Raw genomic sequence first — 14,717 nt, 5'->3', positions numbered from 1 at the left:
GGGGGGGGGGGAAATATAAATGCAAATAATACCATAAATTTCGGCTTTTAATTTATTTCGACGTTTTAAAAGCGCCTTTTTTCATCGGTATATCACGTTATAAATGTTATTTGGCCGTCGACAAAAATTACGTCGAACTCATCTAGTTGTCCGTTCTATTCATAGCTGAAATTTTCTAATCATACCTGTTGAAAAATATTTCAGCGACAGTATATTTGCAGATAAAATAATTCACTTTTTTTATTTTGGATTCTGCGTTATATCTGAAAAAATTGGACTAAGCAGCCTTGGGATGTTTGTATATTAAATTATTTGATCGATTTAATGTGTGATCGAGTGTCTAATTAAAGTGAAACGCGTGTGTTGAACTTCAAGTGAATCCTGAAGGGCTGACCATTGCAGTAGATGAATTCAAACACATCCTGTAAGTTCGACCATATGAATATTCATTATTTAATCCTTTGGCTATGGCGTTCCGTAAAAAACCTCAGCTGGTACCATACGATATTCATATGAGAGTTGCTAAAGGTAACCGAGGTGTGCATTATATCTACATTATAATGCAGTGTATAAAAAGAAGTACTTATATTATACTGCTTATTAACCCTTTGACTATGAAAGTTGAGAAATATTTGTTATTGTTTGGAATTATATTTCTTTTCAAAATTAAAAGAAAAATTATGCAACGTAGGGGAAAATATTTTTAAAAAATACACATTTGCATAAATATCTAGAGTGTAGTTATAGAATATTAAATACAAATGAATATTTTTTTAAAAATGAAACGTAAACAGAAATTAAGATTCTTGGTGCATCGACCGTCCTCGCAGTCTGTTTTCACACATGCTTATCGTGTACGTATGAATTTTAAGCGGTCTTGTCACGCGTACGCGTCCGATGCAAATTACACGAGATACGCCTTTCTTTCGTTTAGCTTTCACTTGCACCGACGTGCACCTGGTCAATCTTAAATAACGAACGTCTTGTTCGCGTTATCGAGATCGTCCAACTCGGGAAAGTGAGTTCCTCCGTGTTACGATAATCTCTCCCTTCTGGTCTCACTTTCCTTGCACCAACTATCGGTTTTGTATGCTAATTAAATCAATTCCTTTGAATTAGAATGTCATAGAAAGTCTAGTTCTTGATTGCATCAATGCTCTCAAGAATTCTTATCTTTTTATTAAATAATATTAGAATTAACGAATTTTTGTAGATAAAGTGTTAAATTGATGGATCTTATATAAATTTCATCTTCGAACAGTTGGTCGCCTTATATTAGTTACACTTTTGATATTTTTCCATAAAATTTGATACGGTGTATCCGGTACACCATCACCCGACAGAAATACACGGACCGTGTGCAGGATTTAAGTCAAAGTGTCGGCATAAACAGCGGGCGTACCTCTCGTAAAATTTACGCCAGTACTTTTGGCGGACAATGCGCGTTCACAACAAAAGCCTGACGAAGTACACGTCGAGCACGTGCAAAATATCCCGAATTGTGCTTGGTTAAAAGATTAAACACGCCTACGTAAAATAACTTCTTCATTTGTATCTTTCTTAACGCGTTCCGTGAAACGAACCTGCTTTGGGTCAAAAAATTCTGTCATCATATTTGATAATAAAAAAAAATTTATCTAATTAATATTACCATGTTAATTATTGTTGAAGCTAATTAGGTGTTGTTATATTTTGACTATAATTAATGCAAAAATACAAATTTAAGTCAAATCTATAATTTAGAATAAATGAATCGTTAGGGATTTTTTGTGATATAGTAGACTCTCGTTATATTGCCAAATGAGCAATTTAATTTTGGCAGGGATTCTCAGGTATAGCAATTTGCTCTTCTACCCCCAAATGAGAATTTGGAACTTCGGCAATAAAATTGAATTTTAAACAATAAGAGGTTTAACTATCACCGAAAAGAATTCACCTGACGAACCGAAACGACCCGGTTGCACCGGTGAAACAGGGGGTCGTAATAAGAAGAATACTCGGTACATAAAGCAAACTTCATTACACAGGGGGCGTAACGAGGAGACGGGTTCTCCCGGGTGGCTAGGGCTACAATTCGAGTAATTTACAACGCGAGTAATTTAACGACGGTCCGCGGAGAACGCGAAAAAGGACGCTTTATTGCCACGGTTTCCCTCTTTCTTGCATCATCCCCATGGCGAGACCTTTTATGAGAGTCTCCCATAAGCCCGGGAAAATTCAAGAGCGGATGCTCTTCCGTAGAAGGGATGGACTGCGCGCGAGGGAGGGACGGAAAAACAGAAGGGGGTGGTTGGCAGGTGACGAGAGAGGAACGTAGGAACGAAGAGCCGACGGTATGCATTCGATAATACAATTTACGGTCGCGAACGATGGCGTATAAATTTTTATGGTGATCAGGTAGTACACCGGTTGATATACCCATAGCCGACGTCCACGGTACCCCGCACCGTATGCGACGTGAATTGTGAGCGCAGCCACGATTACGGGGGATGCTGCCCGCTGCACCCCTCGAGGCTGATTCGAAAAGCTGGGGTTGCTGCTCGATCACTGCTATTCCTCCCTTCGATCGTACAAACAATCCTTCCTACGGTCTCTATTATTCTCCCTTAACCCTTAACTAGTGAACTGGAAATCTTATCACTTAACTGCTGAGTTGTAGGGTTTGGTATAGAGTGGATGAGGGAAATAGGAAGCGGTTAATTAAAAGTCGCTTGATATATTTATTGGAACCTTTGGGAATTATTTTTAAAATGAATTATATCATTTTTGTAAAAGAATTATTTTGAATCATATTGTCTTCAGGGTTTTTAAATAAAATATAGAAAATTATTTAGGTAATATTACAATTTTTTTAAATTTTATTCAAAATGAATTTGAATTTCTGCACCAAGGGGACCCTTGACGATTTGCACCCCAGTGTAAGCCCCAGAAATATTAATTCACCTCTGAGCCTAGAAAAATCAAGGAGGGGAGGTCATTCATTCTAAATTTAATTTGAAATGAAGGCCCATCAATTTCCCATCTATTTTACATGAAAAATTATATCAAAAATTTTTCTCGAAATGCTTCTTTCTGTTTCTATTTACAATTCCGAGTATATTTTCACCAATTATTTGACTAAAAATTTGTCAGCAAACAGGCAAACGTTTTAGCCTGAGTTGAATGGAAACATGGATAGAAAACATTTATTTTAGATTGAATGACCGAGTGGCGGGATTGTTATCACGACGAATATAATTCACGGGAATCAATACGGTTCCATCATATCCTTTCTGTTGCCTTCCCTGTTACGTGTCAGCTTCTGTTTTGTCGTGTCCCGGCGTCACTGTCCGGACAATGAAGATGATTCGTTTTCAACGGCGACAATGATCACGTGTCAATAGTAACGATATTCAAGTAATGCGAACGTGATTCGCGATTCGTTCGGAAATATTTATCCGTTTCGACGCACTCGTTCCTCTCGTGTTTCACGTATCCGTTCGCGTGGAAATCCATTGATCCCGGCTTGTTTTCCACGATGCTTTGACTCGATGCTCTTCGCTATTTGTAACGCTGCCGGCGGGCAAACTCGATTTTCTCTGACGCGGTTGACACACTGTCGCGTTATGGATTGGATATGTCTGCGATCGCCATTGATTCCGGGGAAAATTTCATTGCTGGAATAATTGAAAATACCTGGGTATTTTTATTTTTCAAAGCAATATCCTAAGCTTCGCCTCGGGTGTATAGATTTTTTGAATGATCTTTATTTTATATCGCTTCAAAAAAAAAAAATAGGAAAAAAATTCAAAAAATTTCGTTTCCATGAAAAAGAATATTTCTTCTCACGTTTTCTTTTTCGACGGGTTCTTAAAATTTCGAAAACTTGACTGGTATCTGGTACACTCGTTCTCCAGTCATGCGTCATCTGGTTACTACTTCCGGATCGGAACAATTCGGTACACGGAAGAAGTGTTGCCGTACGGTGTACGAGACACGGAGAATTAACGTCGTTACGTTTTATGGCCGCCTCGTCGGCAGAAACTGATTCGTTGTAAGGAGAAAAACGAGCGGGGACAGCACGTAACGCGAGAAAACGGCGTCGCGAGGAGTTTCACGATCACAGTGGAGGGAGAAGATCGTTTCTGTTGGAAGTCGTGGATGCCGAAGATGGTCGGGGCGACAAGAGGCAAATAGAGCTTTTTCGAATACCTTTGTCAGCGTTTAGTACTCAGACGACCGTAAGAATTTTGCCCTCCTCCCGCGATGTACCGCGCGGTTTAATGGCTATGCACGTGTTCCATGAAACTCTTCCACCTCGTCCTCTCTACCTCTAGACATTTATCCACGTTAATTCGTCTGGAATACTCTTCTCCTTTCTATGCATTGTTGCACGTCCTTCGAGTGGAGCTTTCCTTCATTGGCATCGGAGTAAATAGGATTTTTCAGGGGATGGGTCAACTCCTTTACAAATTTTAGAATTTGGGAATTTGGGTATCTGAGAATTTTATAATTTAAAAAATTGGGAATTTTGGGATCCTAGAATTTTAGAATTTTACAATTTTTGAATACCCTCTACCCTCTGCTCCATTTTCTTTTGAATATTTTCTCAGATGCAATATATTCCATATTTTCCATGAAAATATCCAGGATTTGAACATCCTAGTTAAAGGTGAAGCAGTCACGAATCAGCGCCGAATGGAAAGGCTTTCGAAATTCAGCGTCAGACAGACGGGCCGGACAATTTCGCGGGAAAATTTCTAGCGGTTCTTTAATTTGCATCTACTTGCGGACTTAATGATCGGAGACACGCGTTGTTCCCGCGGAGTCGGCGGGTACCATGGGGGCCGGCGCGTAATGAAATTCAAGAGGAAAATCAGCGCGAACGGGCCGCGCGAACCGAGTCGAGAGGCCGACGTTTCGAACGTGACATGGCCAGTCCCATCATTTTATGCAAATAAAAGCGGAGAACGCTTGATTTCCCTTGGTGTTCGACGACGGTGACGGCGTCGTCGTCGTCGTCGTTGGACCACGCCAGACGCTGACTGGAAACACAACCGCGTTCACCTGGCTTTCGAATTATCCGCTCGATGGGTGGAGGCGTTCGCGCGCGAAAATAAATCACAAACATGTTCCTTTTCTATGGGATTTCGAACAAAGAGCTACTTGGCTAGGCAAACGACGTTTTACATGTAGCCTCGCGTTATAAATCTATAATTTTTAAATTTTGGAAATTGGGAGTGAGAATTTGTCAGACTTTGTATCGCACGTAGAAACGTTGACGATGCCTAACCAGCTCGCATCGATTCCCAGATGACCCGAGAAGCACGTGTCTGGGAATACGTGTTTACATCGTTCTAGGACTCGTTTCACACTGTTTTGCCGTCTGTATTCCAAACGCGTTTCCTGCTTTACACCTGTGTCACGATCCTCTTTTCCTTCCGTTTCCCAACGAATCCCTCCGAACAATTTATCTTACATCTGTGCTATCCTCGATTCAATGAGAGTGTTTTAAAATTAACGAGAAACTGCTGTACTTCTTTAAACGTGAAAATTCAATTCGTGTCTAGTCTAGAGAGGTTGTAAAATCACTCAGGCGTTGAAATACATGAAACCTGGTCGTTGTAACACCTGTTTGAGAGATACATGGGGAGATAAAGATTTTAAACTCAGGATCACGGTCAGGTTAAGGAATATTTAATAAGGTGTCGATACCCTTGGGTGCACTTTAGGTATTTCTGGATCAAGGGATGCAGGAAGGTAGGTCTTGAGTTCAAGACCTAGTGGTTGGAGGCTTCTTCACCTACTTTTACCCTTAACCTTAGCCAAAGGAAAGCTAGGGTGCACACTTTGGTGCAATGTGGGTTTCACTTGGTTAGAAGTAAGTGTAGGAGTTGGGAGCATACATCATTAACCCTTTAATTTGGGAAAACCCTGGAAGAGCCTAATTATCTAATATAGAATAATAATTTTCCCATCAATCTAAAAAGAAATCTGAAATTGCAAGATCCATAAATCCTATGAAGTATGTAATCATGACATGAATAAGTGCCACTTAACATTTCAATTCCAGCTTCCAATTACTTAGATTCCTATTCCCAAGAACATCATAATCATCACACTCTAATCCAGAACACCAGTTTAGCTCACTTGTACACCCAGTGCTATTTAAAGCACAGGTAAAAAACGATTTTCATTCGCACGTCTACTCACCCAGAGCACTCAGTAGAACGTAAACAAAGCACACGGGGACACTGGGTGACCGCATTTTCCTCGTGACACAGAATAGAACACTCGCAACGCGTACCTGCTAGCCGCGTCGAGACGCGAAAGACCCCGTTACTACCAAGTCCACGCGGAAACTGTCGGTTTTCGTTGGCACAACGCCGCTAGTATTCCCGACACTTGGAGCAGAACGAATCGTACGTTCGTCGACTTTTGCTTATGCCACGCTGATGTAGCTGGTTTTCAGTCTACGCTGCTACCGGTCTCCTTACCAAAGGACAGTGGTGGGAAGAAGGAAAAGGTGGAGGCGCGCTTACATCCTTAGCTCAGACCTGTGAACACCTTCGAGGTGATCAGGTGTCTGCATTCTCATGAATTCCGAAGAAGGATGCTAAACACGTGGACGGATTTATGGGTCTTTTAGAAAAAAGAATGATGTAATGAGGAACCAACAGGAAATAGTTCTTGGTTTTATGAATGAATGAATGAATGGTTGGGTCAATATTCTCATTTATTAAGAGATAAAATCATTTTTTTTATAATTATGGGATCAGAATTTGAAATTAGGTATGGAGGATGAATAAATGGGGAGAAAGGGTGGTTTCTGAGGATTTATGGATGATTAGAGTTGGATTAAAAGGTACATACTGCAGGTTAAAATTTTGGATGCACTTAATGCATTTGATGCACTTTGGTGCATACTAGATATTTCAAGTGGTTTTTACTTCTTCACTTTGATCTCTACTATCTCATGAATTACCCTTTGAGTTATTATTGTTTTCTGTGAATATTTGTAAGAAGAATAAACAATTTTCAATCGGTTTAGAGTTTCAATAGAGTACAAAGGAATTTCAACTTGAAAAGCTGGAACAGTCCAAGGCGAATGTTACCACCAGATATCCTTTCTTCGTAGAAGCCCTTCCAATGCAATGTCTTTGTTGCTTCTTTTATGTGACGTTATTTTTCTACCAACGATAACTTTCAAACGTTGCATAAGTATACCGCTATCGAATTTCCATTCGCATATTGAAACACAGGTTCCGTTTCGTACTGTAATAATACCGATTCAAATTACCTTTAGTTATGTTCAATGTTACATGTATGATTTACTTTCTACTATTGTCCATATGACTTTCCAATTTACATATTTAAACTAATTTAATTTTCTTAGAATTTTTTTCAATTGTTAAAGTTCTTAATGCAAAGAATTTAAATTTACATTTAATTTAATTTTATTATTTCTTCCTTCACATTTAATATTTTTATGCTTGCAATTTATTTTACAATATAATTGCTCAATTCATTTTCTTGTCTATGATTTTTTTTTAAATTAAAATTAACAACAAACCAAACCTTTTATGTTTCAGGTACGTACCATATCAAGTAATAAACAGAGCGTAATCGTTGCAGTTAACGCGTGAGTAATTGGAAACCTTCTTAGCATTCACTTTTCAAACAATTAATTTTCCTCCTACCTTGTAGCATCTTAGATCTTGCATCCCTTCCTTAACAACCTCTGTCTATATGCAAATGTGTATTTTTTTTTGTTATGAGAAAAGTAGTTTATTACTGGACCGTCTAATAGACAATTAAAAGCGGTATAAGACTTAAATTATGTTTGTTCTTTTGAAAGTCACTGGATTCGAAAGTGATCCAACCACTTTCAGTCATTTATGAAGAACTGCTTCTAAGCTTAGAAGTAATTCACACGTTCCAAGAAACTAATTAGAAATTAGGAATTCCGCGTGCGTCACTGTGCTGCATATAATTATAGAAGTAACTTATGAACTATCTTCTAAATTTCAAAATATTCCTTTTTAGAATTTAGATTACCATTGGAAAATTATCCTAATATCCGAATAAATTTCCGGGTATCTGAAATTAAAAAATAATTTAGTCTTTCTAATTAACTTTACTGCTTTTAATCGTCCTTATCAAAATTCTTTTTTAATTATCAAATAAAAGTCTGTAATTCTGCAACAGTTTTACGTACGAATGACTGCGAACGCTTCGCGGAAACGTCGACGAAAAAATCTCGAATAGAAGCGTTTGACTTCGTTAATTTAACACGTAATATTAAGTTAACATTCAGCACTTGGAAACAAACAGAACGTCGAGTGTCTTGTACAGTCCCCGTTTCCAGCGTCGGCTCATCATCTTTATTCCCGGTGTTGAGCGTTGATTCGTTTATCCATTGAGCCGCGTCTTGCAAAACGTGTCAGCTTGACTCGAAAAGAGAACTACTAGCATAATTACGATTAATTACACGGTTTTAATTAAACCGGTTGTACCCTTCAACCGTTTCTTCCTCCTTTTTTTTCTCTCCCTCTTCTTTTTTTCTTTTTTGCTTGTTCGTTTATTTACTTATCCGTGCATTAGCGCGGTTCAAAGAGCCGCGAAACGAACACTCTAGCAACGTTTCAAACGAACGCGCATCTCTTAACTTTTCCTTTTCCTCTTTTTTATTTTCATTTTTTGAAAGAGACATCGTTTCCAAGCGAAATTGAATTTGGTTTGGCAGCAGTTCCGGTAGGTTTTCGTAGAATTGCATGAAAGATTCTGTAACGTTTTCTGTATTTGAAGATGCAAAATTGCAGTTCAAGTGTGCTAGTTTGACATTTCGAAATGGGTTACGTGCAATATTTGCATCGATAATTTTCCTCCAATAGGCACACAAGCTCCCTTTTTTGCGATGCAAGTCACGACACGTTGTACGACGAAAATAACTGCATCATTTGTTTACATCGCATGCAAATTTGCATGGAGCTTGCAATTCAACCGATTCATTAAACGCTCAGCTTTTCAGTCCCTTCATTACCATTCTATCGACGAAAGCAAATACTGTTCAATAATTGACACGATTAAATGTAATAATCGATGAGTGGTCGATGTAATAATCATTCGACAAACAAGGTATTTCGATGGCACTGGTCGTTGTTATTAAATTTGCAATATTTTTTAAAAGGACATTAGTTATTTAAAAAATAATAAATAGTAATATTATTATTACTATTATTGTATTATAAATTAGAATTATAATTTTGAAATTATTGCTGGACACCTTTGATTAGTTATTCAATAAAATTTCATTTGAAATTAACGATCCAATACTTTGAACCTACATCGTTTGAAAACGAGACTCAATCTACGTTTTACGTTTATTTATTTACTTCCTCCTTTTTTTTAATTCATGTGGAATCATCTTTTATGGAGTATCCACTAGAACGAGTATTATAACGACCATTTCCATCGAGTGTGGAATATTCGTGCAATCGAGGGGTAACACGGGAAAACACTGTTATAATATTGATAACGCGAAGAAAATGGCTAGGTTTTTCTCTCGTCCGAATGAATTTTTATCTTTTCCTCTCGATGGACCGTCGTATGAAAAAAAAAAGAGCAGTATAATCGCTACGTAATCGGATCAAAACCGGGAATTCTGAAAAGCCGATTACCGACTAATAGCATAATGAATTTTCATACGCGTTCAAAGAATCGGTGTAAAGTAAATTATCGCACGAGTCGAGCTTTCGGCGAATGCTGCCAATTCTTTGATCCTTGGTAAATCAACAAATCGTCTTCGGTAATTGATTGAAAATATCCTCTGTAATTCTCGTAAAAAATCCATTAACGATTTGGGTTCATAGATTTATTCGGAGGAAGCAGAATTACGAATTTATAAGATTTATGGAGGTTTGTGAAGTCTGATTGCAAATTTATATAAATATTAATATCTTTGTTATTGATAAAAAAAGATCAATGTAATTATCACTCTTAATTGACCGAATATTTGATGAAGGGTAACTGAAAAAGGTGATAATTAAGATCCTTGGGTACATCAAAGATCTAAGAAATTCAACGTCGAAATCCCTCATTTTCCCCCGTTCGACGTCTCAAACTTGTTTCATGAGAAAAGTTTCGAATTCCACGCGACAGCTTTCAGTAATTCGTCTCCATTCGGTGAATACTTAATAATATATCCTCGCCGTCTGCAATTCTAGAGACTTTGATTTCGGAAATGTACTGAAACTCTAGCGGAAAGAGTTCTTAGACAGAGGTACTCCCTCAACTTGTTTCTCGTAGGTGGATCAACACCTCTTCGCTCTCCCTAAAGCTCATTTTCGCACACTTCTAATAATTTATTATTCATTTATCAGTGATACGCAATATTGCAATGAAACAAATATCAAGGAAAACGCAGTATTTTTTATTTTTTTCGCATTACAAAGGACAAATCGGCGTTGGAAGATTCGCCGGCAAATTGTTTCATCGAATTCCACGGCACCAACTTCCGGGAAATGTAGCGCACAGTAGAAACACGTCATAATGACGAGGGACTTGGTAGGGAAAACGGAATATTAGTCGGCGAAATGGCCGAGAATGAACGCGAAAAAAGCTTTCGCGCAACAGTTTCGCGGGGCGACAATTACTGCTCACGACCGCTGATATGTTCGTTATCGTTGCTATTTTTTCGGCAGGGATATCCTGGATGAAACGCGAGAGCGCGAAAAATTTCCATTCGTAATGAAAGCTGGTGGGGGAGGTGGAAAAAAGCATTGCTGGCTAGCAACTATTTATGATACGCCGCAGGGATTATTTATTTGTCGTCGATATTGTGAATTATACAAATGTCACTGCTTGTATATCCCATAGAAAACATACATACCATGTCACATTTTACAAAAAATAACAAAGGGGACAAGAAATCTAATAACACTTCTTTTCAACCCTTTCCCTGGTAATTGGTGCTCATTTCGCTGTTACTAATCTTCTTTAGTTCAAGAAATGGGCTTTTTTGCAAATATCCTTAGAAATTTAGTAAAATAATAATAATTAATGATACCTAAAAATGAGAAATATTTGCAAGTTCAGTTAATTGTTCGTTCATTTTTTCTCTATAATCGGGATACAAATTTATCGATGCACGTATAATTATTCATTCGTGTAGATAAACAGACTAATAATTTATGCATTTCTCGTTTATTGCATTGGCCGGCCACGTGAAATTTGGCTTGTGAATTAATTGGAACAAGGAAGAAATAAAATTTGCAACAACGTCGAGCACGATCATCGTTTCGTTCCGAACAAAAAGCAATATGCAAAATGCAAATACGACTGCAATTATTGAGTTGCTTAAACAAGATTCAATAAACATGCGGCTTAACAGAAATCCATGTATGATAATATGAATATGTACATTGACGAAGGAAAAAAGAAATAAAATTTCACCAATTCGATCGTACGTGTTGCATAATGATTGAATCACAATGTGTAACCACTTACGATGTGAAGTGCATTTTTTTGCATTGCAATTCTCGTTGCATCGCGTGCATTTGTGAATGCAAGTCATTTTCGATCATCAAAGAAACGATTATTTAACTTCCTTTCAATTTACTAGTGAATAATAATTTCTAAAAATTCTAAAAATTATTTAACGCCTTGAATTTTTCACGGGTCACTGATAACCCACAGGATCTGTTAAAGGCAGAATTTTAACCCTTTTCTGAATATTTTCTTTCAAAATTCATCTTACGCTTTTAAAATATTCTGAAACTCTCGATAAAAATTTTCTCAACGACGTGGCAGCAAATTTTACGTAAGAAATTTAATAAGGTCCCCGATATGGGTCACCGTGAACGTAACAAGTTTCATACCTTCCGACCAATTTCATTGTTGCACTTATGATCCCTATTGAATCGAGCATGGGAAGATGTTTTCTATTCGAAAGTGGCCACCATTGTTCGTTGTTCGACGAGAACGTCCTGAAGGTGCATATAGAGAGGCAGGGAGTAGCCGGATGTCGAGAGTGTTGTTCCGGTTGAATCGCATATACTCGGGCTTGTTACGGTGGATAGAAAGCCATGGAATTCGATCGTTGAGTCGTTCAATGGAGCATCCATCGCGGCCTTGAAAAGCACATAATTAAAATTTGAAGAACGGTGAAAGTAACCCAGTTTTGGTACCAGTTCACCATACATTGGTTTCCAGTGTACAAGTTGCCCACTAAGGAGACCATAAATTTCTGAATAACAGATGACGTGTTGATTTTTATTTTACATTTACAATTCTGAATGACAGATAATCTGTTTTATTTTATAATAAAAGAAATCCTATTTATTTTGGCAGATTTTAATCTGTGATCTAATTGTGGGTGGGATTTGATGTGGGCAGAAATTAATTGCTATTTAGAAGGTTAAAGATTGTCAAGGAAAGCTTAGTAATTTTGTAGGATTTTATAAAAATTTGTTGTGTAATAATTGAAAAATTATTCCAATAAGAATTTCCTGCAGTACAGTGCAAGTGCAAGTGCAAGTGCAAGTGCAGTGCAGTACACAAATTTGCATTTTTAATTCTTCTAAATTTTATAGAATTGCAAAATTTTGCACTAGTCAATTTCTTAAGACTGTAAATGACTATCGAAAATTCGAAATAAAATTTGCCAAATGAAAAATGGTTTGCATGTAGGAATTTCTTGTGGAAATATCGTGTGTGTCGAAGCCCTGCGAACGAGGACGTTCACGAAAGAGCAGCTATTTTGCCAATTTCAACGGTACACGCAGAGTCTATCGAGGTTTATTTCTTCGCGGGAAACCTTGTCGGTGATAGAATACCACTAACGTGTACCGTTAACCGAGAAATCGTATCGAAACGATTCCTCCACCAAGAAGCCGGAACCACCGGTATTTCCTATTCATCACGACGTTCCTTTGATACACGGTCCAAGAAACCGAGCGAATTTCATACTTTCACGTGTTTGCCCGTCGTCTGATTACATTTTCGAGCAACTGCTTTTCAGTACACGAATTTACTTCTTCGCTTCTTTGCTAAAATCGTTTACTTGTTGAATTACAACTCGTGGATTAACGCGGTGAAAATGGGCAACATGGAGCTCTGATTATTGGGAATATAAATGTTTTATTTCCTGGCTTACATTACGCAAAGCTTAATAATTTGCAAATTTTCAATTTGCTATATTATATTATCACCATAATAGTAATACTATTCAAACTAATATTTTTCTAATGACCCTAACATGGGACATTTCCAAGTATTAACTATATTAATTATGCTAACTATCCAATATTCCAAGTGTTAATACTTTACCTCAGTAAATTTATAAAAAGATCTTCTATTCACCATAGAAACATTAATAGCGCATTAAGGTAGGGTCAACTCCTGTACCTCCCCGTGTAACTCATTCAGTTGCGTAGCAATTGAATTGAAAAGATTGAAAAGAGAAATGTCGAGAGAAGGGTTCGTTACGCGAAATGTCTCGTTTGTGTATCTCGTTCGACACCCGCGGTGCGACTGTTCGAATTATGTCTTCCACGTTTGAATATATGCTTTATATAGGAGGATGGTGGTGCCTCTTATTCGCGACAGAAACAGGGGCTATTTAGCTGCAACTGCACGTGCAACGTTGCCTCACTATCCTCCGTGTATACGTACGAATAAATTAGCTTCATTGTCCTGATTCGTTGGAAAGTAATGTTATCACGCCCCATGTGATTCCCTGGATCTTCTTGTAAAGCGATTTACCGCTACGTATCGAAGAATGATGATTTTATTATCCACCTGATGCGTTTCAAACGTGACTTAACTTCGTTCATGATGACTTCAGGTTCGCTGATCCTTGCTGTTGGAAAGGTAGACGTGATTCTAATGTGTAGATGTAAATTGTGTTAATTTTTTTTTTATTTGTTGCAAAATTTAAAGAGTAATGTAAGTGTTAAGAAAATATCTAAGGTAAATTCTAGATTCAGAAATAATTTTCTTTGGTAAAGTTTATTCAAGTTTAATTTATTTCAAATTCAAATCTAAAATAGAAAATTAACCCTTTGTGGTTCGAGGGAATACTGTTAATTACATATGTGAGTTGTGAAATTTAAGAATCCTTGAGTTTCATTAAAGTATTCGAAATAGGATCTAAATGAACCTTTATTGCTATTAATAAGGCAATAATGACTGCAATCGATCTACTTATGGTAGATATAATCGGTATTCGTTGGGTACGCGGATACGGAGTACTGTATTCGATCGGCTATTACTTCCTTTAAGAAAGTGAAAGGATGCCGAGACTGGATTCGATGTATCTGCTCGTGAAAGCAAAACATTGAAACATCGGCACGGAATAAAATTCCAAAGGTATGAGAAAAAAGCTTGGCTGTTCACCAGAAGAACTGTTTTCACTTATCCATAAAATCGTCAACAAAATTATATAAATGAAACTCTTTAACACCTTAGGATTAAAATCCCCATGAAACATGGTCCATCGATGGAACGGAATATTTTTTTGGAAAACTCTCATCCAATCTGTTCGAATATTGAAATTAACGAGCATCGAAGAAAATCAATCTCGTATCGGCGCACGAGGCGGTGGTCGTCGAAATTTCGCGTCAACTATTTCGCAAATATTGATGGTTAATAACGTGGATAGATACCGTTTAATGGAACGGCCGAAGTTGATCGTGAATTCGTTTTCCAGCTGTTCGCATATCATTCTCCCTTCGGTT

At 37.6% G+C, this 14,717-nt stretch overlaps 2 protein-coding genes across 3 annotated transcripts in view; one reads left to right on the top strand and one right to left on the bottom strand.

Moving 5' to 3' along the window:
• The window catches only part of LOC117606054 (uncharacterized), a 40,084-nt gene extending 33,713 nt beyond the window's left edge, over positions 1-6,371 (bottom strand). The window contains exon 1 of the mRNA XM_034328033.2: positions 6,193-6,371. Within this exon, the coding sequence (XP_034183924.2) occupies positions 6,193-6,247 (55 nt within the window). The 5' untranslated portion in view covers positions 6,248-6,371. The remainder of the gene's footprint in view (positions 1-6,192) is intronic.
• qin (tudor domain-containing protein qin) overlaps positions 1-14,717 on the top strand; it is a 161,143-nt gene that overhangs the window by 35,509 nt on the left and 110,917 nt on the right. The window lies entirely within an intron of this gene.

Source organism: Osmia lignaria, chromosome 1 (assembly GCF_051020975.1).
Source record: "Osmia lignaria lignaria isolate PbOS001 chromosome 1, iyOsmLign1, whole genome shotgun sequence".
Classification (NCBI taxonomy): domain Eukaryota; kingdom Metazoa; phylum Arthropoda; class Insecta; order Hymenoptera; family Megachilidae; genus Osmia; species Osmia lignaria.
Note: the sequence above shows the minus strand (reverse complement) of the source record. Positions and strands in the feature narration are given on the sequence as shown.